The sequence below is a fragment of the Rhinatrema bivittatum genome, chromosome 7, assembly GCF_901001135.1.
Source record: "Rhinatrema bivittatum chromosome 7, aRhiBiv1.1, whole genome shotgun sequence".
Classification (NCBI taxonomy): Eukaryota; Metazoa; Chordata; class Amphibia; order Gymnophiona; family Rhinatrematidae; genus Rhinatrema; species Rhinatrema bivittatum.
The window spans coordinates 138,668,243-138,694,465 of record NC_042621.1 but is presented as its reverse complement, the minus strand read 5'-3'; the positions used below and the strand labels follow the sequence as shown (position 1 = coordinate 138,694,465).

At 45.8% G+C, this 26,223-nt stretch overlaps 1 protein-coding gene across 1 annotated transcript in view; it reads right to left on the bottom strand.

Annotated features, from left to right (window-relative positions):
- Positions 1-26,223, bottom strand: part of GOT2 (glutamic-oxaloacetic transaminase 2) — an 88,969-nt gene that overhangs the window by 45,381 nt on the left and 17,365 nt on the right. The window contains exons 3-4 of the mRNA XM_029609237.1: positions 23,438-23,566; positions 10,452-10,511 (exon numbers count right to left, since the gene is read on the bottom strand). Coding sequence (XP_029465097.1) covers positions 10,452-10,511; positions 23,438-23,566 — 189 coding nt within the window. The remainder of the gene's footprint in view (positions 1-10,451; positions 10,512-23,437; positions 23,567-26,223) is intronic.

Sequence of the window (26,223 nt, the reverse complement as noted above, 5' to 3'; positions counted from 1 at the left end):
GATGACATCTTATTCACACTCACAGATCCGGAAACTTCTTTGGAGGGGCTTATGGGCGACATGGATTGTTTCAGTGGCGTCTCCGGCTTTAAGGTTAATTGGGACAAGTCCCAGATTCTTAACCTCTCCCTCTCCCCCAGGCTAGTCCGGCATTTACAGCACTTGTTTCCCTTTAAATGGGCTCCCTCCCAAATCAAATATTTGGGGATTCAGTTGAGCGTCACTCAGGATCTACTGGTCATTAATTATGCAACTTTATGGAAACAGCTAGACAAGGATCTGGAAGAATGGAGCAGATATCACATCTCCTGGCTGGGCAGAATGGCAGTTTTTAAAATGCATGTTCTGCCAAAGCTTCTCTATTTCTTTCAGACCCTCCCAGTTCTGGTCCCCCCCTCCTTGCTTCGGCAGTGGCAAACGAGATGCATGGCTTTCATATGGGCGGGCAGAAGACCGAGGGTTGCCAGAGAGGTGCTTATGCGCTCCAAATTGAGTGGGGGGCTTGGTGTGCCGGACCTTTCCCGCTATTTTCGGGCTGCTCAGTTCAAAAAGTTAGTGGACTTGCACATGACCCGACGCCCCAAATCGTGGGTTTTATTTGCTCAAGCATTGTTAGGGTCTACCCCTATCCAAAGCTTTCTCTGGCAACCTAAGTCTACTTGGTTAATTGACCCGGCTGGGCTCCTTCCCCCCACCACTTACATGTTACTACAATTATGGCATAGGTATCGCTCTACTTTGGTGGGTAACAGGGAATACCATTCCAGTACCAATTTATACGTTAACAAGGCTTTTCGCCCTGGTTTTGAGAGTTCCGCTTTTAGCGTTGACGGGGTATTCATCATTGGGGGCACATTTGGGGTTCCACTTTTATATGTCCTTTCCCTGACTTACAGCAGGCTTATTCCCTGCCTGATTCTGCAATATATTCATATTTTCAATTAACCCATTTTGCGAAGACTCATATGCTGGCGGTGCATCTTAACTCTGAACAATCTGCCTTTGAAAAGCTCTGTGAAAGGGCGAATACTTGTTCACGGCCCCTGTCTCAGATCTACCACATGCTGTTGCCCCAATCCATACCTAACTACAAGTTCCAATTATTGTGGGAACGGGACCTGCAGGTAACATGGTCCCCACAGATTTGGAAAACTCTCTTTCAAACCATGGGTAAAGGCTACATAGCCGCCTCGCTCATAGAGAACTCTTATAAAGTACTGTATCGGTGGTATATGACTCCAGTACGATTACATAAGTTTACGCCTTTGTACCCAGATCTCTGTTGGCGGTTATGTTCCATTGTGGGTAGTTATTATCATATGTGGTGGGATTGTCCTAAATTACAGACGCTATGGCGCACCATATTCCACTGGCTGGGTGATATTCTGCCAGGGATGCCCATGCCCACGGCTGCGCAGGCGTTATTGGGTGCTAAACTCCATGGGCTTTCTGCGGACCAAAATAAGCTGGCTCAGTTCGTATTCACTGCCAGCCGTTGTGAAATTGCGCGGCTGTGGAGATCCCCCACTGTTCCCACAAAAGCAGCTGTACAACATAGGGTGCATACCATTTTTTTATCATCAAAAATCACAGCATTTAAGCACAATCAGACTTCACGATTTGATAAGATCTGGCGCCCCTACCAACGGTGGCATTCGTTCATGACCTCTGCTTTACCGGGACCGTAGTGACCCCATTTCTGTTTAAGCATATTTATCTGTCCCTTTGTGATGTGATTCTCCCTACCTTTTCCTAAATTGCGCATCATTGAGGCATGGGGAGGGGGGGGGAAGGGTGGGTATGTTAAACTATAGCATTGTCATTGTCTCAGGTTTCTATCTTTGCAGTGTAGACTATTGATTTGTTTATCTGGCGCAGTTTCTAATGTATGACAACGTATGTCTTTTTTTTTTTTATGACCATAGAGGACTGAGTTTTGCTGTTCTGTTGCTGTTCCATATGGTCTGTTAAACCTGGTCTTTCGTTTTAATAAAAATTTTACAAATTAAAAAAAAAAAAAAAAAGAAAACCTATTAGAAGTAGCTGGTTGAGGTTCTGGAGCATTTCTCTTCACTATCATAGGTTTAGGGGGCGATTGGAACATATGCCCAGACCCAGGGAGGGATAGGTAACTGGGTGTAGTCAAGAGGGCAAGAAGGTGGCTTAAGAGTATTGATGGATAAAAGCTCAGTGTGTGTGATATTTGGAAACCCCAATATCTTACAGGGAGGGATTACACCAGTTTTTCACAGAGGCATCGATCTTACATTTGTATAGTTTTTTTCCTTTGTGCAAATTCCCTTTTAAGATTAACAGGGCCTATGGATATTTTGACCAAATATCAGACCATAGCCCAGTCCTGATGCCTTTCAGAATATCCCAAGGTGGAACAGCCAGTAAGTCTTGGTGCTTTAACCCACTTTTAGCAAATACCCGTTTTTGCGATTTGACAGTGAAGGTCTTTAAGGAATACAGGAAGCTTCATGAAAGAGTGGAGCAGAATTCTATAGTGGTGTGAGAAGCACTAAAATCGATGCTTCGAGGAAATACTGCGAGCTATCAGAAAAAGAAGTTAGGCAGGAAAAAGAAAGATCACTGGAACAATGACTGAGATCTCTTGAGGCTCAGTATAAAGCTAGCTGCTCTCAGCGTCTCTATAAAAATTTGCAGAGAGTGGGAGAGGAGCTTCAATAGGTTCAAACTGAAGGCATAGAGAGAGCAATGCAATTCACAAGACAGACGTTCTATGAACATGGGAATAAAACTGGGACACTATTGGCTAGAATGATTAGAAAAAGAAAAGCTCAGACATTGATTACTAGCATTGGAACCAGATCAAGGATGGTAGCTTATGACATGAAAGGAGATAAGTGATACTTTCAAAGCATATTATGAAGGGCTTTATTCCAACTAGCAGGAATGTTCAAGCGTGGATTTAAAAATACACAGGAAGGACGTGGTACTTCCTAGAGTGACAGAAAGACAGGCAGCTAAGCTAGCAGTGCCAATAACAGCTCAGGAGGTTCATGTAGCAACAGCAGGCCTCCTGAATGCCAAGAGCCCGCAGCCAGATGGGTACCGTATAGATTTCTGTAAGTGGTTTTCGCAGGAGTCGATGCAAATGCTGCAAAATGCATTTCTATAATCAAAAAAGAACCCTAAAATTAGTAAGAAAAAATATCAAGCGGATTCAAAATGTTTCTTACTTAAGAATAGACTATTTAAATCATTTGTGAATCCAATATGACCATCATAAAGCACTGGGGCAAACCTTTGAATTTTATCTGTGGATCCAAAAAAAATTTTTAATTTGTTTTAAGCACAAGAAAAATCAGTCATTTATGGATATCACTCAAACAGTCATTTCAACATATTCACACAGAAAAATTTGTTCTTAAGCAGTCTTTATAAAAAAAATTGTAAACAAATTTGTTCAAAAAATATATCCACTTATCTTCTGACTGATAGTTCATTCCATAAGGGAGTTCCTCAAAAGTCACTTGCTCAATGCCCTTTGTATATAAAAAGTCTTAAAAGCCCATGAAAATCTTCACCACCCGACACTGCAGAGTTTCGGAGCCAAACTCCTTCTTCAGGGGTTGCTACCAATGAACTGCGACTCCTCACTCTTACACATCCCAGTCTGTTTAAATGGCCATCTTTATAAATAGTGATCAAAGATGTCGTTACGATGTCGCCCTCTTGACAACCTTCTCTGAGTCTGATTTTTTTTTGATTCAACAGATAAAATTCAAAAGTTTGTCCCAGTGCTTTATGATGGTCATATTGGATTCACAAATGATTTAAATGGTGTACTCTTAAGTAGGAAATATTTTGAATCTGCAAAATACATTTCAGCATCTATGGGGACATCCAGGAACTAAACATACTATGAGGATGCAACTATAGTAATGTTTCAGAAGCCTGGTAGGGATGTTTGGAAACTAGTTCGTATCAACCAATATCTCTTCTCAAAGCTGATACTAAAATATTTGCAAAAATTATGCTATTGATGCTGGAAACAATTCTACCGCATCTGATTGGAGAGGATCAAACAGGCTTTATTAAGGGGAGATCTTCTACATAAATACTAGGCAACTCTTATACATCATAGCCATGGATAAACAGGCAGGCTTAGTTGGTCTTATGTTCAAGGTGCTTGAGAAGGTGGGATTTCTGGATGAGTTTCAGGCATGGGTGAGGGCCTTATATTCTCATGCACAAGTTTTAATTAATGGGATATGCTCGAGCCCCTTTTCAATTCTATGGGGTACTCAGCAGGGATGCCCCCTTTCCCCACTTTCATTTGCCTAGCTACAGAGGTTTTGGCTGACAGACACAAGCTTGTCAGCACATTACGGGCTATCGGGCAGGTGGGAAAGAAAATGTCATCTCCCAATATGCTGATCATATGCTGCTTCTGACACATCCAACGAGCTGGTCCCCAGCTGCTGGCAGTTGTTTCTGCTAATAGTAAAGTATCTGGGTATAAGATAAATGACTCTAAATCAGAAGCATTTCCAATTCGCAATATGAGTGTAGGAAGAATCTCTTTGCTTTCTGAATTTTAAAACTGCAAGGAAGGGCATTAAATATTTGGTAATATGAGTTGCTAGGAAACTTGCCGACCTTTTAAAAACACAATTGTGCAGCAGTGGTGAATTCCATACAGAGAGACTTAAGAGGCATGGGGTGATTGCTTTCTCTTGGGCAAGAATAATAAATGTTCTCAAGATGAATATTCTTCTCAGATTACTATATATCTCAGCATGTTCCATGTTACTTAACAGAGGGCTTCTTTTGCTCTTTACAGGCAACTGAGTAAAATCATATGGATCAACATGGTGGTTCCCATTAGGCTCCGGACGCTGTGGAAACCAAAAGGAGGCAGGGGGAAATGGCTTTCCCTTACTTGCAAGGATATTATTGGGTGGCGAGGCTTGTGGGTGCCTTAGTCTGATTTCACAGAGATAAGGAAACACCCTGGTATTCTTTAGAAGTCCATTTGGTGGGTATATGGATTTGTCTATGCTGTTGTTTCAGCCCGAGTCTATCATTGGCCAGCGCACAGCTAGCTGACCAAGTCCGTTTATCTCCCAATCGGAATTTGGAAGTCAATGAATAGGGACCTAGTGTTCTCCCCAGTGTGCCTTTAAGAAGGAATCCGTAGTTTGTGGCCATTACTATGCACAAAGAGGTGACTGAATGGTGGAAGCTAGGGCTCAGGTTTTTGGGGCAGTTGTGGGAGAAGGATGTCCAAATGAAATCATTTCAGGACCCACAGGAGAAGTATGCACTACCAAGGAAGTCAGAACCCTTTCACCAAAGATTATTGGCAGAGCTAAATGGGTACAGATGAAGAGGGTGGGAGCAGAGGGTTCTTAATCCTGTTGAAAAAGTCATTGTGCGAGAAGACATGCCTAGGTAGGGGATATCTAAGTTTTATAAGGCAATATTGGCATGCCAAATACAATAAGATTTCCACCCCCCAGGCACGGTGGCCCACTGGAATAGAGATTTGCAATTCTATTTAAGCGCAGAGCATTGGACAGCTAATTGGAAAATGGCGCATAAGATGTCACCGTGTAGCAAGAGGGTAGAGTTGATGATTAAGGTCCCCCACAGAGTGTATAGATATCCAGCGTATTACGCTAAATTCTTGGTAGGTGCTTCCAATCTGTGTTGGAGGGGTTGTGGGCAGGAAGGCACATATATACATATATGATGGTATTGCCCATTTGTGGTGGAGTTTTGGAAACAGGTGGGATTAGAGATGCATCGTGTATTGAGTGGGGATATCTGCCTTACCACACCCCTGTGCATTTTGGGGTGGTGAGGTGTTCATAATTGAAGTTCTGCTAAACGTCAAATAGCAGATCACATGATGCATGCAGGGAGATTTACAATATCAACGCTCTAGAACTCAGCACCTACAACAGCTTGCTGGTGTCGACAAGTGTATGAAATAACTCTAGTGGAAAAGCTTACCTATGTACGGCGCAGGCAACTGGTCTTATATAAGATAAGTTGTGGACATCATTCTGATCTCATTGGGAAGACCACAGACTGTAGACAGTGTTATATTAACGAGTGATTGTTTGAATAAATTGGGTGGGAAGTGGGGCCTATCAGCTGCTAATGATGAACTGTATGGAGTTCTAACAGTGTAAAAAAATGAAAGTGGAGATCATATGGTATAAGTAGAGGGTACCCCAGCGCATATGGTATCCAGGCTGGGATGGAGTGGTGATGTACTGCAAACTCTTTTTGGCTTGTATCGCAATTTCTCTTCTGTGCCTGTACAGGACAGGGTTGAGAACCACTGCTCTAGTGGAATGTTTTCTGGAAACCACCAGGACCTGAGACACATCCTTAGTTCGAGCTGCTGCAGAATTAACCTCTCAACATCCAAGCTGTAAGCGACAGGGCCTGGAGGTTGGGATGCCACAGCCTGTCCTGATCTTAAGTGATGAGATCTGGGGAAGTCTCCAGACTGATCGGTGTCTGGACAACTCCCAAAGGAGTGGAACCAGATCTGTCTCGGCCAGTGAGGGGCTATGAGGTCATAGGTCCTCGCGAAGCTTCAAGAGCGTGTCTTCCTCAGAGGAATCAGAGGATATGTATACAAAGACCCTTGTCCCAATGGCGGGCAAAGGCGTCTCAGGCTGGTTCGCCGTCTGACCTGTACAGAGAGCAGAACAATCACCTTCCTACTGCAGGGGGATGCAAACAAGTCCATATCTGGGTTTCTCCAGAGGCAGAAGATCGGATTTGCTATCCCTGGTGCAGAGACCACTCGTGGGGTCTGAAGGCACAACTCAGTCTGTCTGCTACCACGTTCTTCATTCCAGTCAGATACATAGCCCCGAGTACCATCCCATGGGACAAGTCCCAGGACCAGATCTGGACTGCTTCCTGACACAGGAGTTTTGACCTATGCCTCCCTGCTTGCTGATATATCACATCGCAACTTGGTTGTCTGTTTGGATCACGACAATTTTCCTGGACAGCCAGTTTCTGAGAGCCCACAGTGCATACCTGATCGCCCAGAGCTCCAGGAAGTTGATCTGACACCATGCTTCCTGGGCGGACCATAGGCCCTGAGCGAGGAGCCCCTCTACATGAGCTCCCCAACCCCAAGGTGGACAAATCCGTAGTTAGGACAATTTGGGTAGGGGGATTTTGGAAAGATTCCCTGTTACAAATTCAGGAGAATATGCCACCAGGAAAAAGTCCTGGAGAGCGGAGGACCACGCCCGGAGGCTCTGCATGGCCTGGCGGCACTGACAAGTTACGGTCCATTGGGCTCTGCGCCTGTGTAAGCGTGCCAAGGGAGTAACATGAACGGTTGTGGCCACTTGGCCCAACAGCCTCAACACATGCCATGCTGAAACTTGCTGGCTCTGTTGAATCACCACCACTATGGACACCAAGGTGACTGCCCTGGATCGCAGCAGGAAGGCTCTTGCCGGAGCCGTGTCTAACAGGGCTCCTATGAAGTCCAATTGAGGTGACTGGCTGAGATGGGACTTTGGGTACTTGATGAAAAACCCTAGTGACCAACACCAGGATGGTCAAGCACAAGGACCAATCTGTCCCTGTCTGAGAGGTGCTTGACCAGCCAATCATCAAGTAATGGAAAACACGCACTCAGCCTGCAGAGATGTGCTCCCACCTCGGGCAGGCATTTTGTAAAGACATATGAGGCAGACGCTATCCTGAACGGCAACACTCTGTACTGGAAATGCTGTTTTCCCACCACAAATCGCATACTTCCTGTGACCTGGGAAGATCTCAATGCAAGTGTAAGTGATGGAGCATAGCCAGTCCTCTTTTTGCAGGAGAGGAATCAGGATGCAGAGGGAAACCATCTTGAACTTTTCTTTTTTTGAGAACTTGTTCAAGGCCCTCAGGGCTAGGATGGGACAGAGTCCCCCTGTTGTCTTTGGAATCTGGAAGTACCGGCAGTGGAATTCCTGCCCTCTTTGCCTTGGTAAGACAGGCTCAACCACTCTGGATGTTAAGAGGGCAGACAGCTTCCTTAACAGTATCTCTCCTGATGCGCTATTGGCCCCCAAAACAGGCACAGAGGACAATTTGTCAGAACACCCAATATGTTCAATTGGTACCCTTGACGTATGATGGACAGAACCCACTGTTCCGAGGTTATACTGGGCTATCAATCCACAAAGAACCATAGCCTGGGGGGAGGGGGGTCCAGTATCACAGGTACAGGTGGGATGGCTCCTGCTCCCTACGATCCAGTCAAAACCCCATCCTGGGATTTGGATGGGGAGCCGGCTGGGGTTTGGGAGCTCTGCTGCCTGGGACAGCCGCAGGAGCTCAGCCTCTGTGAATGGGAGCGAGGGGCTGAAGGATACCACTTACTCTAGTGGTAGAAAAGACTTCCTCCGACTCTGCCTCACAGAGGAGGGAGGGTCTGAAGTGCTGGCGGAGAGCCTCATTGTGATCCCATTTCAGAGCCACCGCATCCCTCACTTTATCTCCTAAGCGATTCTCTTCTGTACAACCAAGACAGCAAGTCTTTCCTGTACCTCCGGTCGGAGATCCAAGGGGGCCTCGATTCCTACTGCAGAAACTCTTGATGCAGTTTCAAAAACATCGTAGGTTTAACAAACCTTGTGTTTTCCATATTCTAGGCTCTGACGCCCCGGCGATAAGTGGTCTTGCTGCTGTTGAGGCAGGTGCTCAGCCACCTCCTGCACCTGCATCCAGAGGTTGCATAAGAATTGGCTCAAGCAGAGCTGATAAAAGGCGATGCGGGCAATGAGCATGGCCCCCAGGAATACTTTTCCTCTTAACAGCGTCCATCGCTCTGTGATCCTTGACCAGGGAAACCGAGGCATGGGTCCGAGAACACTTGGCCTTCTTGAGAGCAGATTCAACCACTACCAATTGGTGTGACAGCCGATGCTTCTCTAATCCAGTAGCCTGTTGGACGAGGTAAACCCCATCCACCTTCCTGTTGACAGGAGGTACCATAAGGGGGTGTTCCCAGATCTTCAGCAGCAACTCCTTAAAGATCTCAAGCACTGGGACCACCACAATCTCTTTAGAAGCCTCCACAAACTGGAGGATTTCCAGCATCTTGTGCCTGGAATCCTCCTCCATCAGCAACTGAAAAGGGATGGCCCCTGCCATCACCCGCACAAAACCTGCGAAGGTCAAGTCCTCTGGAGAAGTCCTCCTTTGCTCTGGGAGACCCTCAGAGTCCTTGGGACCTCCCAGGGGTCATACGGGGCCTCATCCTCACTGTAATCCACAGAGGATGGGGCCCTAGGTGCTCGGCCGTCATCCAGAATATATTCTTAGAAATTTCCCCAAACACTTGGCTGAAAGTAAAACTGATTTTGGAAGTATGCTTATTATGGAGCAATAATTTTCTAAATCCAAGCCCAAAACAAAGTAATCTGGGGGCTTTTATAATCAACCACAAATCCAACAATAAGTCACCCAGCAAATATTTTTAACCAGTTATATATGTGCACCAGTCCAGTTTATTTTCTATTATTTTTTCATTATAATTTGTAGGGCCTCCAAGTCCACAGTGTATATTGATCACAGTTTCTACTTATAAGTCCAACTTTATTTTGTTTTAATTCCTCTTTAATACTGTACCCCAATTTTGGGGATTTTCAATTTTCTCATTCAGTTTTTCTGTATTATCAGAGCAGTCTTAATCAGTAACCGTCAATCACGAGAGCATAAAAATATCCCACTTATCTCAATGTTATCATTGCCCCGACATGATGATAACATGGGTTCCATGGGAACACGAAGCTTGTGCAGGATGGCCATGTGTCTACGAATTTGGCATACATTGCTTATGCCTAAATCTGGGCCTGGGTCAGAGGAGGAGGGAAAATGAACTCCAGGCATACACCAAGTCCCATATTTTGTTAATAAATAATAAAAATTAAAAGGCCCTGCTGTAGGACACTACGCTCACTTTCGTGTACTTTGTGCCTATGTATCATCTTTGATTTTTGGTTGGTGTGCAATGTATTTTCCTGATATTGGATTGTAACTACAGCAATAAAAATCTTTAATTATAAAAAAAAAAAATTAAAAGGCCCACACAAAACAATTTCTCCAGTAATGGGTTCATACTCTCTTTGGCACAGTATGGTCACAAGCAGGGTGCCAGATATGATTTTTTTAAAATACTGAATTGGAAGATTGGAAAGATTCTTGGAAGTCTCATAATCCTGTTTTAGTGCCACAATGAATCTGTGCTTCATGCATTGCCTCGATGCTGAACTGCATAGCATGCTGGGGAATAATGAAGGTGAGGAAGCATGCAGCAATTATTTCCTATATGCTTCTACCTGCCCTCTTCCCCTCCCCCCACAACACATACAGCCAAACATCCATCCCACCCTCCGACCTTCCAATACACGCAGTTGAAAATAAAGAAAGAGGGAGCTCACCAGAAAGCTTGCTCCAATGCGCAGAGACCCAGTTCCAGAAAGGCCTTGAACTGTGACAAACTGAGGAGAGAAACATAAGAGTTAACAAATGCAAGGGGCAGGAAGTTAAACAGACCCTCCCAGGAGAGCTGCCATTTTGTGCATGCAGCTGCTCACAAGTTATTTTAGAGAAAGGCTTGCTGATAGAAAAAGGAGCCCCTGCCCTAAAAAGATCTCAGTGGTTCTGATGTTTTTAGAGATCTAGGTGGGAATGATTGCTGGAGCAGGTTGGGGATGAACAGCAGGGCTCTACAGTGCAAACATTAGTATTTTCCACCTGCTGGAGACAGAAGAATACTGACAAGACTCTAGGTGGCACCTCAGGGGTATGACAGAGTCCACAAAAAAATATCTCCTTCTCCGCCTGCTGGAGGGGAGGTAAAACCCAGGAGTCTGGGCTGATCCGGGTACGTACAGGGAAGCCCTTATTACATACTTGGGAAAGGTTAGCACTGAAAATCCACCCTAACACACGAGTAAGAACCTACGGTAAGCTTAGCGTGGCTTATCACAATTGGCCCCAGTGCCAGTAATTTTAAAATCATACCAAGGGCTACTGTCTGCCTGTGATCCTGCAGTCAGGGCCACAAACGGACCTTTGCTGTGGAGTTTTACATACCCATGGAACTACATAAACCAGAAACATGCTCCTGTCCTTCCCTAACCCCCCCACCCCCCCCATCTTTCACCTGCTGCCAGAAAGGGAGCAGAGGGTAATGCGAAGGGGATGCGCTCTCTCTAGACAGAAGTATTTGGGATGGAGGGAAATTTGGCTTTTTCTGCTTAACCAAGTAAAATTTCCACACTGACACCTACCCCCAAGGCATGGCCCCTGCCTGCAACACCTTTCTGAACTACTGTTATAAATATTGCCAAGGCTATAACAAGGAATTGTGGAGCACAGGACAAGCTACCAGTATGATGATCTCTATCGCCCCTGTATGCTTTACGGTAAAGATAAGTAGAGTGGCGGGGACGCTCAAAGAGACCTCATAATAATTGTCAACTTTTTAAGCTGACATATAAGCTTATAGTTGCTCAAGCTTTACTTTACTTGTAATCATCGGTCTCTATGGGCGTGTGATACTCCTGCAATAGGTAGCTATCCCACGGCACTGTCAGTCTCTATTAGTACTCTGGTAGAGTCTCTTAATATACTTAACTTGCGATTTTCATGTCCGTAGACAAACCAGTATTGCTGATATACGTGTAATCCGTCGCTGTTCCGACACGGCGTGTTTCGGAGGAAACCCTCCTTCATCAGGGGCTCGGATGTCACTAGTGCTGGTTTTTCACATTGCTGCAATAAAGTAAATAGACAAGACAGTGCCAAGATACCCGCGAATTTTAGGCTAGCGTAAGGAATGGAAGAAAGCACTTACTTTGTAGAAGGCAAGTTATGCGGCTGTGTTATAGCGTCTCAAATGGTTCTGTAAAGTAAAATGTGCAAGTAGATAAAATATCCACTTAGTATTGAAATAAATGAAGAAATACCTTGTCCCCATAATGTACTGACTTCCAGTGATGCTGGACTAGCATTCATGGAGCCGTGCAAGACGTCTGTCAGCGGCGGGCGCGATGCAAACGCTGGCTTTTAAAGGGGAAAGGGCGCCAAAACAGTATCTAAGTCCTGAAATGGGCATTTACGTCACTGACGGGCGCCATCTTAGATCTGAGCTGTCCAAAAAAGGGAAGTGACGTCATAGACGCCATTTTGTAAATTTCTACATTTCTCAACTTCAGGATACCCCCATGTCTATCCATATATGGGCTTATGCGTCACTCAGGACGCCATCTTGGCTGAAGAGGAATCGGTAATAACATAGATTCCCAAAACGATACAGTTAAATCAAAGTGTACCACTCGATCTTTTCATTTAGACCATGTGGTTCCACGGATTTAAGACGGTATATCCACTGTTGTTCTTTCCAGTTTAAGATAGAAATTCTGTCCCCACCTCGCCATGATTGTACAACCTGCTCTATAATTAACCATTTAAGCTGTTCAAACGTAGCTGTTCAAAAGGCCCCCATGGTGCAACACTGTGTTACTCATCAACATACGTTTGAACAGCTTAAATGGTTAATTATAGAGCAGGTTGTACAATCATGGCGAGGTGGGGACAGAATTTCTATCTTAAACTGGAAAGAACAACAGTGGATATACCGTCTTAAATCCGTGGAACCACATGGTCTAAATGAAAAGATCGAGTGGTACACTTTGATTTAACTGTATCGTTTTGGGAATCTATGTTATTACCGATTCCTCTTCAGCCAAGATGGCGTCCTGAGTGACGCATAAGCCCATATATGGATAGACATGGGGGTATCCTGAAGTTGAGAAATGTAGAAATTTACAAAATGGCGTCTATGACGTCACTTCCCTTTTTTGGACAGCTCAGATCTAAGATGGCGCCCGTCAGTGACGTAAATGCCCATTTCAGGACTTAGATACTGTTTTGGCGCCCTTTCCCCTTTAAAAGCCAGCGTTTGCATCGCGCCCGCCGCTGACAGACGTCTTGCACGGCTCCATGAATGCTAGTCCAGCATCACTGGAAGTCAGTACATTATGGGGACAAGGTATTTCTTCATTTATTTCAATACTAAGTGGATATTTTATCTACTTGCACATTTTACTTTACAGAACCATTTGAGACGCTATAACACAGCCGCATAACTTGCCTTCTACAAAGTAAGTGCTTTCTTCCATTCCTTACGCTAGCCTAAAATTCGCGGGTATCTTGGCACTGTCTTGTCTATTTACTTTATTGCAGCAATGTGAAAAACCAGCACTAGTGACATCCGAGCCCCTGATGAAGGAGGGTTTCCTCCGAAACACGCCGTGTCGGAACAGCGACGGATTACACGTATATCAGCAATACTGGTTTGTCTACGGACATGAAAATCGCAAGTTAAGTATATTAAGAGACTCTACCAGAGTACTAATAGAGACTGACAGTGCCGTGGGATAGCTACCTATTGCAGGAGTATCACACGCCCATAGAGACCGATGATTACAAGTAAAGTAAAGCTTGAGCAACTATAAGCTTATATGTCAGCTTAAAAAGTTGACAATTATTATGAGGTCTCTTTGAGCGTCCCCGCCGCTCTACTTATACGGGATTCTTCATTTGTTGTTGGAATCATTATTATCCTGTTCAGTGGATTCTCTTATTTGTTGTATTGTTACGGTAAAGATAGACATGCAGACAGCTCGGGGCAGGAACAAGGATTAAGACAGGGATATAGCCTCAGTCCTAGGATCTTCAACATCTACATCAATGAATAGCTTCCTATCACATGACTGGATGCAACATCATAAGGCTTATACTATGGAAGAAACAAATAGTTCCAATTATTTTAAGTACCACTGGCCTGATTACAAAGAATTTCCAAGTACACCTAATATATTGCCTTGTTGCACTGCACCCTATGCACTCCAAAAGGAGCTGTGGAATCTGTCAAAGGACTTGGTCAAAGTGACTAGCATAGTGAGTTTAAACATAGAAATGTGACAGCACAAAGAGACCATACAGCCTATCTAATCTGCCCTTCCATACTAACTACTCAGCTTTACAATTCCTACCATTCCCTCAGAAAACTTCTGTGTTTATCCCATGCTTTCTTGAATTCAGATACTGGCTTTGTCTCCACCACCTCCATAGAAAGTCTGTTCCATGCATCCACTACCCTCTCTGTAAAGAAATATTTCTTTAGATTACTCTTCAGTCTATTCCCTTTCATCCACAACACGTAACCCCTTGTGCTAGAGCCTCTTTTCCTTTGAAAGAGGCCTGACCCCTGTGTATGGAAACCTTGGAGGTATTTAAAATGTCCTATAGACAAGTTACTGGAGGAAAAGTAAACAAACATTATTAGCCAGGTAGACTAGAGAAAGCTATTGCTATCCCTATCCCTGGGAATGAACAAAAAAAATGTATCTACTTTTGGGAGCTTCTGGGTACTTATGACAAACTAGCCACTGTGTGAGATCAGATGCTCAACTCAATGGACTTTGGTCTGAACCCAGCATAGTATTTCTTATCTTCTAGATGCTGTCTGACATAATACAAGTATTAAGACAAGCACTAACCATAAATCTGAGAAATTGAACATAAGATATACCATGCTGGGTCAAATCAACATCTATTGAGGCCAGCGTCTTGTCTCTGATGGTGGCCATTTCAAGTCACAAGTACCCAGCAGATCCTACAACGTAGATCCATTTCTTATTGCTCACTCCCAATGGCTTTCACAAGCCTACCTGGCTAATTGTTTATGGACTTTTCTTCCAGGAAAGCATCCAAACCTCTTAAATCCTGCCATGCTCGTCACTTGCCCACAATCTCTGGCAACAGATTCCAAAAGCTTCATTGTGCTCCGAGTGAAAAAATTCCTCTATAATTTGTTTTAAACTTGTTGGCCATTTGTTTCATGAGTGTCCCTTGTTTTGGTATTATTTGAAAGAATAAATATTTTTTCATTTGAATCATTTTTTAAAATTTGTATCGTGTCCCCTTTCAGTCTTCTCTTTTCCAATTCAAGAGCCATAACCTGTGTAGTCTCTTCATAAGAGCCATTCCATCCCTTATCATTTTTATTACCCTTCTCTCCACCTTTTCTAGGTCTTTAAGATGGGGCGACCAGAACTCCATGCAATAATCCAGGTGCTGTAATATTTTCCATTTTATTCTCCATCCCTTTTTGGATCATTCCTAAATTATTTGCCTTTTGTGACTACCATGCACCAAGCTGAGCATTTCAATGTTAAAGGACTCCAAAGTAATTTTTCTCTGAGTTACTCCTAATGCAAAATTCAGCATTGTTTACCTATATTTAGGATTATTTTTCCCTGTTTCTCTAAGTTTGCATTCATCCACATTAAATTTTGTTTACCAGTCCTCCAAGTAGTTCCTCAGTCTACTTGTATTTTAATTACTTTGAATACGTTCTCTCACTGCTCTCTTTTCCATATCAATAATTAAGTTAAACAGCTCTGATCCTAGACTGACCCCTAGGGCACTTTTATTTAACTTTTCCATTGGGAAAGCTCACCATTTAGTCCTATTCTTATTTTTTAACCAGTTACTAATGCAAACTAGTACACTGCCTCCTAACTCAGGACTTTTGTTTTCCCAAGGAATCTCTCCTCAGGGACTTAAAACACTTTTTGAAATTCCAAACATACTTTTATTGATCTGTTCAACTTTATCCCCATGCTTTTAAACACCTTCAAAGATTTTTAATAAGTTAGTATGGCACACCCTCCTTTGTTAAATCCATGCTGGCTCTTCCAAATTAAGCCATGTTTATCCATATGACCAGTGATTTTGTTCTTAATTATAGCTTCCACCATTTTACCTTGCCCTGAAGTCACTCTCATCATCTGTAGTTACTAAATTCACCCATACAGCCCTGCTACTCTTCAGTCCTTCGCTATAAAGGCAGATTTGAATAATATGTGGCAGATTACTAGTAGCAGGTCTGAAATTTCATATTCTAGATCATTTAGAACTCTGGGATGAATACATCAGGTCCCAGTGATTTGCTACTATTTAGTTTGACAGTTTGCATTGGCATCTCTTCCAGATTCACACTAATTTGATTCACAGTTCTTCTGAAAAGTTACCTACAAAGAATGATTCAAGCGTGGATACCTAAAACATCGTCCTCACTAAAGACTAAGTTAAAGACACACCCCCCCCCCACCCCAGGGTCTTTTTTTTTTTTTTTTTTTTAAAGTTCTATATTATTGCAGTAGTTGTATTTATTATTTTCCATCCAATGATTCTCTCAAATTTGATGGCAATAGTGATCACTATTGCCAAGTGGCTCTACTACAGTTAGCAATTGCACCAGATTCTGTATTCCAGTGAGAACTAGATCTCAAGTAGTCGTCATGCTCATTGGTTCTAAGACCAGTGCCTCCATGAAGTATTCATTTATGGTGTCTATGAACTTAACCTCCCTGACATGCCCTAATGAGACATTCGTCAATCTGTACTGAGGTAATTGAAATCTCCCATTATTAATAGTTCTATGCTTGGTTGCCAGTCTAATCTGCTAGCATTTTACAATGTTTCACCATCCTGGTCACATTGATGGAAGTATAACCCTGCTGCTATACTCTTCTCCACCAATGGAGAAATTACTTACCTGATAATTTCGTTTTCCTTAGTGTAGACAGATGGACTCAGGACCAATGGGTATAGTGTACTCCTGTTAGCAATTGGAGACGGATCAGATTTCAATCTGACATCAGCCCCTAATACATATACCCCTGCAGGAAGTGCAGCTCCTCAGTATTCTTCCTTGAAAAGCATTGTGGATATATGTGTGATTGAGTGATTAACTTCATCATATGGTTAACAAACTTAACTTGATTAACTTGAACTGATTGATTGACTATAGCTGGCGACCGCCAGTGTACTCAACCGGAAAGCGTCGACAGCCGGCAGGGTGAATGCTCTATGTAAGTTAAAACATAGCTTACTCGTACTTCATTGAAAACCATGCATAACTGCAGCCAAGGGTGGGATGCTGAGTCCATCTGTCTACACTAAGGAAAACGAAATTATCAGGTAAGTAATTTCTCCATTTCCTAGCATATAGCAGATGGACTCAGGACCAATGGGATGTATAAAAGCTACTCCCGAACCGGGTGGGAGGCTGCCCATGGCCCACTTAGGATTGCCCTTGCAAATGTCGTGTCCTCCTGAGTCTGTACATCCAGACGGTAGAATCTGGAGGAAGTATGGATGGAGGACCGTGTTGTCGCCCTGCAGATCTCGGCAGGTGACAGTATTCTAGTTTCTGCCCAGGACACCGCCTGGGCTCTGGTAGAATGGACCTTGACCTGTAGAGGTGGTGGCTGTCCCGCTTCTACGTAGGTCGCCTTGATGACTTCCTTGCTCCAGCGGGCAATGGTTGCCCGTGAGGACGTTTCCCCTTGTCTCTTTCAGCTGTGGAGGACGAAACGGTGGTCCGTCTTTCGTACTGGTTCCGATCTTTCCAGGTATCTGGATAGGAGTCTGCCGATGGAGAGGTAGCGTAGACTACGGGCTTCTTCTGAATTCTTCAAGCCGTCCATCGTTGGAAGTGAGATGGCTTGGTTAAGGTGGAAGTGAGAGACCACTTTGGGGAGGAAATAGGGAAACGTGCATAGATGGATGGAACCCGGGGTGAGTCTGAAGAACGGCTCACTGCAGGACAGGGTTTGTAGTTCCGAGGTGCAGCAGGCTGAGCACACGGCCAGCAAGAACACAGTCTTTAAGGTAACAGACAGAGGAACAGGCCTCTGAGGGGTCTGAAGGCGGGTTCCGCTATGAACTCCAAGACAAGGTTGAGGTTCCACAGAGGTACTGGCCACTTCAGGGGTGGCCGAATGTGTTTGACTCCTTTCGGGAAGGGTGATATATCTGGTTGCGAGGCTATGCTTCCGCCCTGGCTCCTGGAGCCACAGCATGACAATGCTGCCACCTGTGCCTTGATGGAGTTGAGGGACAGGCCCTTCTGTAGTCCATTATGTAAGGATTCCAGAATCACGAGAACTTTTAGAGGGGCGTGGCTTGACATTGTGGCCTTCGCACCAGGCCTCAAAAACTCTCCAGATCGTTATGTACTTTAGAGATGTGGAGAACTTGCGTGCTTGGAGGAGAGTATCCATTACTGCCCCCGAGAATCCGTTCTCTCTCAGGCGGGCCCTCTCAATGGTCAGACCGTAAGAGAATTGAGCTGGGTCCTCGTGAAGAATCGGGCCTTGTTGGAGCAGGCCTCTGTGTCGGGGCAGGGGTAATGAGTTCCCTGCCCGTAGTCTTCTCATGTCTGTGTACCAGGGTCTTCTTGGCCAATCCGGGGCCACCAGAAGAGCTAGTCCCGTGTTGCTGTATCTCGTGAATGATTGTGCCCATCAAGGGCTCCGGTGGGAAGGCGAATAGCAGGGTCCCGGGTGGCCAGGTCTGTACCAGGGCCTCGATCCCCTGGGACTGCAGATCCCACCTGCGGCTGAAGAATCTGGTATTTGAGCGTTGGACCTGCCTGCTAGAAGGTCCATGTCTGGGGACTCCCACTGATTCACTATTATCTTTAAGGCTGTGGACGACAGCTTCCATTCTCCTGGGTTTAGACTTTCCCTGCTGAGGGAGTCTGTCGTGATGTTTTCCTTTCCCGGCGATGTGGACGGCGGGGATCTCCTGGAGATTTGCTTCCGCTCACGCCAGAGGGTCTATTTCTAGGAACACCTGTTGGCTTCTAGTTCCGCCCTATCGGTTGATGTAGGCCGTTGTGGCGTTGTTAGACATCACTCTGACCCCTATATGTCTCGGAATGTGTGGGCGAACCGCAGGCAGGCTAATCTAACTGTCCGCGCTTTTAGGCGGTTGATGTTCCATCCCGCTTCTTTTGCATTCTACTGCCCTTGGGCGGCTAACTCTTGGCAGTGTGCTCCTCACCCATGTAGACTGGCATCTGTGGTGAGCAGGCTCCAGGTTGGGGAGGATAGTCTTGATCCCTGGCTCGTGTGGCAGTTCTGCAGTCACCACCGTAGCTGGTTCCGGAATCTGCCCGGAAGTGGTAGACGTACGGTGTAGTTCTGGGATCGTGGACTCCGCCACGATAGAAGTGAGCGTTGTAGGGGCCTCATGTGGGCTAGCGCCCTTGGCACCACTTCCAGCGTGGACGCCATCAGCCCAAGGCCTTGTAATCCCATGCTGTGGGACGAGGGACGCTCGGTAAGGTCTGAAGCCGGTTCCGCAGCTTTGATCTCCTCGTGGGGTTCAGGCTGACCTTGTCTTTCTTGGTGTCGAATCAGACTCCTAGGTCTTCCAGCGACTGTGAGGGCTGTAGGGGTGTTGATAACCCATCCTAGGCTTTCCAGTAGTGTTATGACTCTGCTTTGCCCTGATCAGCCAATCAGATTCCTTCCTTCCTGAGTGTTGCCAACACTACTATCACCTTGGTGAACATCCAGGGTGCGGTGGCTGACCCGAAGGATAGTGCCTGGAACTGATAGTGACGATTCAGGACCTTGAAGCATAGGAAGCGCTGGTGTTCCTGATGAAATGGGATGTGTAAGTAGGCCTCTGACAGATCCAGGGATGTGAGGAACTCTCCTGGTTGTATTGCCCGTATGACGGATCGTAGGGTTTCCATGTGGAAGCGGGGGATCCTTAGAGCGGTTGACCGACTTGAGGTCCAGGGTGGGCCTGAATGTACCCTCTTTCTTGGGTACGATGAAGTAAATGGAGTAATGTCCAGTATTCCTGTCCCGTGTAGGTACCGGAGTTATGGCCTCGAGGGCCAGAAGCCTGTTCAGTGTAGCTTCCACTGCCGCCCTCTTGCAGGGGTCGTGGCAGGGGGATTCCATGAACTTGTCCGGAGGGGTTCGAAAGAAGTCCAGGTGGTACCCCTCTCAGATGATGGCTAGAACCCACTTGTCCGAGGTTCTCTCGACCCATCTGCGGTAGACTAGGGTTAATCTGCCCCCTATGGCTACTTCCCCTGGATGGGTCTGCTGATTCTCATTGTGGGATGCGGCTGGGGCCTGTACCCGAGCTGGTTCCCCTCTTGGTGTGCTTGTTCCGGAAGGACTGGTTCCTGCCCGTACGGCGGGACACTTGACAGTTGCTCATGTGAGGGTTGAAGCGCTGTGAACTTCTGCCCCTGGTGGACCTGGGGAAGGGACTCTGGTTTCCCTTTGTCTTGTCTTCCGGCATGCGTGGTAATGGGGAGTCGCCCCATTTGTTGGCCAGTTTCTCTAGTTTGCAGCCGAACAGGAGGGATCCTTCTGCTGGCTGCCACTGTGGACGAGACTCCTCTGGCCGCTGTGTGCACTAGATCGGAAGCCGCGCCCGTGAGAGAAGATAGTGCTGATTCAATGTCTTCTCCCGGGGTGTTATTCCTGTCTTGTGATAAGCAGGCACGTGTCACCACGGTGCAGCAGGCCACAAACTGTAGGCCAGAGCTGCAACTTTGGATGAATGCTTGAGTGTGGTTTCCAGGCGCCGGTCATGTGTATCCTGAGCGCTGCTACTCCCTCCATTGGGATGGCAGTGCACATGGCGATTGCGCAGACTATGGTGTCCGCTCTAGGGCACGTCAGGAGCTCCTTGGTTGCTGGGTCCAGGGGGTACCTGGCAGACAAGGCTCTATCCCCTGTGCATGAGGATTCCGGAGCATTCCCCTCTAGGTCAATTAGCTGTTGCACCACCTGTGGGAGAGGAAAGTGGTGCGACGTCTGCGAAGGCCCTCCCGCAGGGGGTTTTTAGGTTACCCCGAGGTGCTTTGGCCCGGGATAGCGAGCTCCTTTAGGCATCGTAATATCAGGTCCGGGAGCTCATCCCTCGTGAAGAAGCAACTCATGTTCGGTGGCTCTGTCCCCGGGGGGGGGGGGGGGGTGTTTCCCCCCTTCCAGGGACTCGAAATCTTCTTCGGAGAGGTCTGTGTCCTCGTAGATGGGACTTCTGGACAGTGTGAACTTGTGCCTAGGCCTCAAGGGTCCTGGGGCATGAGGGTCCTCCGGTGTCGCATGTGGCTGTTACGCTCCGGGTTCCGGCTGCATTTTAACCAAGGCATGAATCCCCTTGAACAACTCTACCCAAGAGCTCGATTCTGGGTCTAGGTTGAAGGATGCCGGTTCTCTGGGGTCCCCACTATGGAGTGGAATCCCTGGGGCCTGCTAGGTCCGGGGTGGCCCCTGAGGAGCTAGCACTGGGTCCTGGGTGGGACTGGCCCTGACCTGGGTCTCTCAGGGCCTCCTCACCATGTGCTCATAGGGCGTCTGCTTCCTCGCTCTGAGTGGCTCTGGGTTGGCATGCTGGGCAAAGGCCTTGAGCTTTTATTCCTGTTTCTGGAGGTGCCATGTCTATGGATGCGTAAGCTCTTGTGCGCTCCAGTGCGTCAGATGTGCGCGCAGATGTGCGCCTTGTTCTGTGCGCGCGACTTATGCGCGTAAAGTTTTATGTGCGCCTAAGCTTATGCGCACATGTAAATTTGTGTGCTCGGCTCGGACGGCAGGCGTTGCGGCGAACAGGGCCAAGATGGCAACGGCAAGCATGCAGGCAATATGGCGACCTCCTCGGAGGGTCTCCACGTGGGCAGACCCTGGAAACAGCCGGGGCCTAGCCCTGCTGGGGCGGATCAACCCGGTGGCACTGGTTCCGATCGATGACCTGTGCTCCTCCTCGATCCTCAGAGACCGGTTCAAGTAGAAGATTTACACCTTACCTTGTCTTCGGCGCTTCCCGGTTTCGCCCCGGGCGGTCTCCGGCTGCGGGGGGAGAGGGCAACTACCTTCACCGCCGTGCTCGAGGGGTGCACCCGCTGCCTCTCAGCCACACCCAAGATCAGGGGCTAAGTCCTCGCCGCGATTCGGCCGCCGGACCGAGGCTGCCTCTACGCCGCGCCTGAGGATTCGGGGGCTAGGTCCCTGCCGCGAATCGGCCACCGGACCGAGGCTCTCACCTCCGAGGGACCACGGAAATCACCTCGGGAATCTAAACTGGGGGAGGGACCCGAGGGTATCACCGCAGGAGAGCGGGGCTCTTCTTCAGTAAATTCTTTTCTTCTTAAATTTGGGTTTCTCCTTGATTCTTGTTCTAACGCTCTGAGAGCGTGCAGATAGTCCCTAACTGCTTTGGAGACGGAAAATACTGGGGAACTGCACTTCCTGCAGGGGTATATGTACTAGGGGCTGACGTCAGATTGAAATCTGATCCGTCTCCAACTGCTAACAGGAGTACACTATACCCATTGGTCCTGAGTCCATCTGCTTCACGCTAGGAAAACATGGAATTTCTATCCATAGAATTTCCAGAGTGCAGTTAGTTTCCTGTACAATCTGTATCCTGTTTGACTCTACCATGTTACCACCATTTCTATCTGCTCTGTCACTGCAATATATTTTGTATCCTATATTGTTAGGTCCTTTTCCCACCAGGTCACAGATAACTATTATGTTAATATCTTCATCTAGTGCCATATGCTCACTAGAGATGTGAATCGGAACCAGAATCGGTTCGGATTTCAGTTCCGATTCACATCTCTAGTGCTCACTCCACTATTTTTTTTTTTAATATGTCTGGCATTTGCATATTTATTCTTTTCTACAACCCGCTTCCTAGCAGTTGATTCAATTAATTTGTAAGCAGTTTTTCCCCTCCAGAGTGAAGGAGTAGCCTAGTGGTTAGAGCAGTGGGCAATGAACCAGGGAAACCGGAGTTCAAATCCCACTGCCGCTCCTTGTAACCTTGGGCAAGTCACCTTACCTCACCTTACCAACAGATTATGAGCCCTCTGGGAACAGGGAAATAATTACAGTACCTGGATGTAATCCACTTTGAAGTGCCAAAAAAGCAGAATATAAATAAATAATTTAAAAACCCCATCCTATCAGGAAAATCCAACTTCATTTAAATGGTATCTTTTGTGGATACCCTGCTTTGAACTATGCACTTCTAGGCTTGATCTGATTTAAAAGCTGCTCTAGCTCCTTTTTAATTGTTAGTGCCAGCAGTCACATTCCATTTTAGTTAAGGTGGAGCCCATCCCACTGACACAGGCTCCCTGTTTCCCAAAAGATTCACCAGGTCCTAATTAATGTAAAGCTTTCCTCCATACACCATTGTCTCATGCATGCATTGAAATTCTGGAGCTCAGTCTGCCTTCAGGGAGCTGCATGTAGAACTGGGAACCATTCCAAGAACGCTACCCTGAAGGCTATGAATTTTAACTTTTATCTGGAATCCTAAAATGTAGCCTCCAAAAATACACACTCTTGCGTCTTCCTATATCACTGGAACCACATGGATCACAATAGCTGGTTGCTCCCCAGTATTCTCTAAAATCCTATGTAGGCAAGGCACAAGATCACGATAAGACACTAATCCAATCCAACAGTGCATGCCTTAGCATAACCCACACTAGAATCTGCAAGACCTCTAGTATTCTTACCCGGCTGCTTTTCACCACCTCACTGTCCTCACCCAAGGCCAGCGCTGCTGATGCCCTGGTGAACTCTGCAAGTCCCGCAATGGGAAGGTACTCCTTATCTAACTTCTTTGCACTTATTTGACTTTCAGCCTGTGAAAGGGAAACAAACAAACAAATGACTCCTCAGCTGTCAACAAAATTCAAGGCACAGATGTGGCTACCAACATTACACACTTCTGCTCCCCAAATGTCATTCCACATGGTTTTAGAAAATACTATTCAACAGGATTAATCAGCCTTATAGTAAGTCATTTATATTCTTTAGGAATTTTTGCACAAAACTTATTGCAGATATTACATAATTAGTGGTAAAGATCTGTGGAAAAAGTATCTTAGGACTTCAATATATTAGGTCACGATCCATATACTGTCATTTGTAGGCTTCTAACCAACCATCCTATGCAGCCTAATGATCCAGTCTGGACTTCAGAATTGTACAGACAGCTCAGGAGTAGGAGTCCTTGATCCCTGAAAGTCAAATAGGTTGGACTTGCAGGATAACAACCAAATATATATATATTTTTTTTAGAGCCATCAGTTTCCATTTGGGGTTTTTTGTTTTTTTTGGGGGGGGGAGGGGGGAGCTTCTAGCTCATTTTAACTGTGCTCTATACTGTCATGAGCTTTTAGGGTTTCCCTGTTTGTTGTTTTTTTGTTTTTTTTTTAATTCACCCCATCTAGCATCCCTAGCCAGGAACCACAAAGGCAGCTCACTCTGGAACTAGCACTTCTACACACAGTCTTACCACTAGGTGTTGCCATTGTGCAATGGCAGATTCTTCTTCTGCACCTCTCCCCTGGGGATACAAACCCTGCCTTCACAACACTGACAGCAAACCAAAGGAAAATTATACAGATAGAAAAAGGTTACTAGGTTTCTCAGAGTGTCTCAGGCTTCAGCTCGTGCCTCTTCCCCAGCACAAGGAGGGAAGCACAGATGCTCAACATACAGTATGAGCTCAGTGACTCTGGGACAGCAGGCATCATTAATCAATATGCTGCACAGTTGCAGTATTCTGTAGCTGAAAAAAGTTATCATAAGCACAAGAAAGCTTTAGTTAACACAGAAATGATGGTAGAAGAGGACCAAATGGTCCATCCAATCTGCCCAGCAAGCTTTTTATGGTGGTAGCATCTATCGTGCAGGTTACATTCATGTTTCTTTCAAGGATAATAACTGTCATTCCGTGCAGTTACCCCCAAGCCTTATGACAACCCATAAAAAATGTCTGCTAGCAACATTTTTATTGAGCTGTCTTGAAAATTCAGACACTACTGCTTGACATGCTTTTCTTATGGATTTGCCTGTAGAAGCAGTCCTGTGCTTTTTTCCCTTAAGTCTGCATATCAGTAACCCAAAACATAAAAGTCAGGGCCCATGTTGATTGCTGTTTGAATCCAAGTCCCCTCCCCCCCACTGAAGCAGAGAGCAATGTTACAGTTGCGTCAAAAGCATCAAAGCTTATTGGTTAAGGGTAGCAATCCCCTGCTTCTATTAAGGGTAGTAACCGCTGCACTGTGCAGATTACCCCCATGCTTATCAGTTCCCCATAATGTTCATGTCAGGACCTTTGTTGGTTGTTGTCTGAATACAATTCCCCTTTGCCCCTGCTGAAGGGAGAGCAATGTTGCAGTTGCACCAAAATTATCAAGGCTTACTGGTTAAGGGTAGTAACTGCTGCACCAGCAAGTTACCCCCATACATTCTTTTCTTAAAGTCTATCCTCTAGCTTTTAGGAATCCAGTGTTTATCCCATGCTCTTTTGAATTTTGACTTTTCAACTTTACCACTTCTTCTGGAAGGGCATTTCAGGCATCCATTGCCCTCTCCATGAAGAAATATTTCCTGACATCAGATCTGAGCCATCCCCATGAAGTTTCATTTCATGACCCCCTAGCTCTGATTTCTTTCCAATGGAAATGGTTTGAAGTTGGTGAATCATTAAAACTTTTCATATATCTGAAGATCTATCATATCTCCCCTGCATCTCCTCTCTTCCAGGGTGTACATATTTAGATCCTTCAACATGTCCTCATAAGTCTTCACATACTGATCCCACACCATTTTGGTCGCCCTTCTTTGAATCGCTTCCATGCTGTCTATTCTTTTTTAGATACGGTCTCCAGAATTGAACACAGTACTCCAGGTGAGGCCTCACCAAGGACCTGTACAAGGGCATTACCTCCCATTTGTTTCTTACTGGTTATTCCTCTTTCTATGAAGACTAGCATTCTTCTGGCTTTAGCTATCGCCTTGTCACATTGCTTTGCTGCCTTCAGATCGCCAGACACTAGCACCCTTAAATCCCTCTCTGAGTCCATGCACATTAGACTTTCATGCTCTATCACATACAGCTACTTCTTAGTATTGAATCCCAGTTGCCAAGTCTTTGACCACTCTTCAAACGTTCTTAAATCACTTTTCATTCTCTACTCCTTCAGGTATGGCCATTCTGTTGCAGATCTTAGAATCATCAGCAAATAGATATATTTTATCTTTTAGCCATTCTGCAACATTGCTCACAAAGATATTGAAGAGAACTGATCCCAACACTGATCCCTGTGGCACTCCTCTTAACATGGCTCTTTTCAGAGTAGGTTCCATTTATCATTATACGCTGTCTCTTATCAGTCAGTTTGTAATCCATGCCACCTTGGCGCTCACACCCAAGCTTCTCATTTTATTTACAAGCCTCCTATGCAGGACCATATCAAAAGCTTTGCTGAAATCCAAAGAGATCACTTCA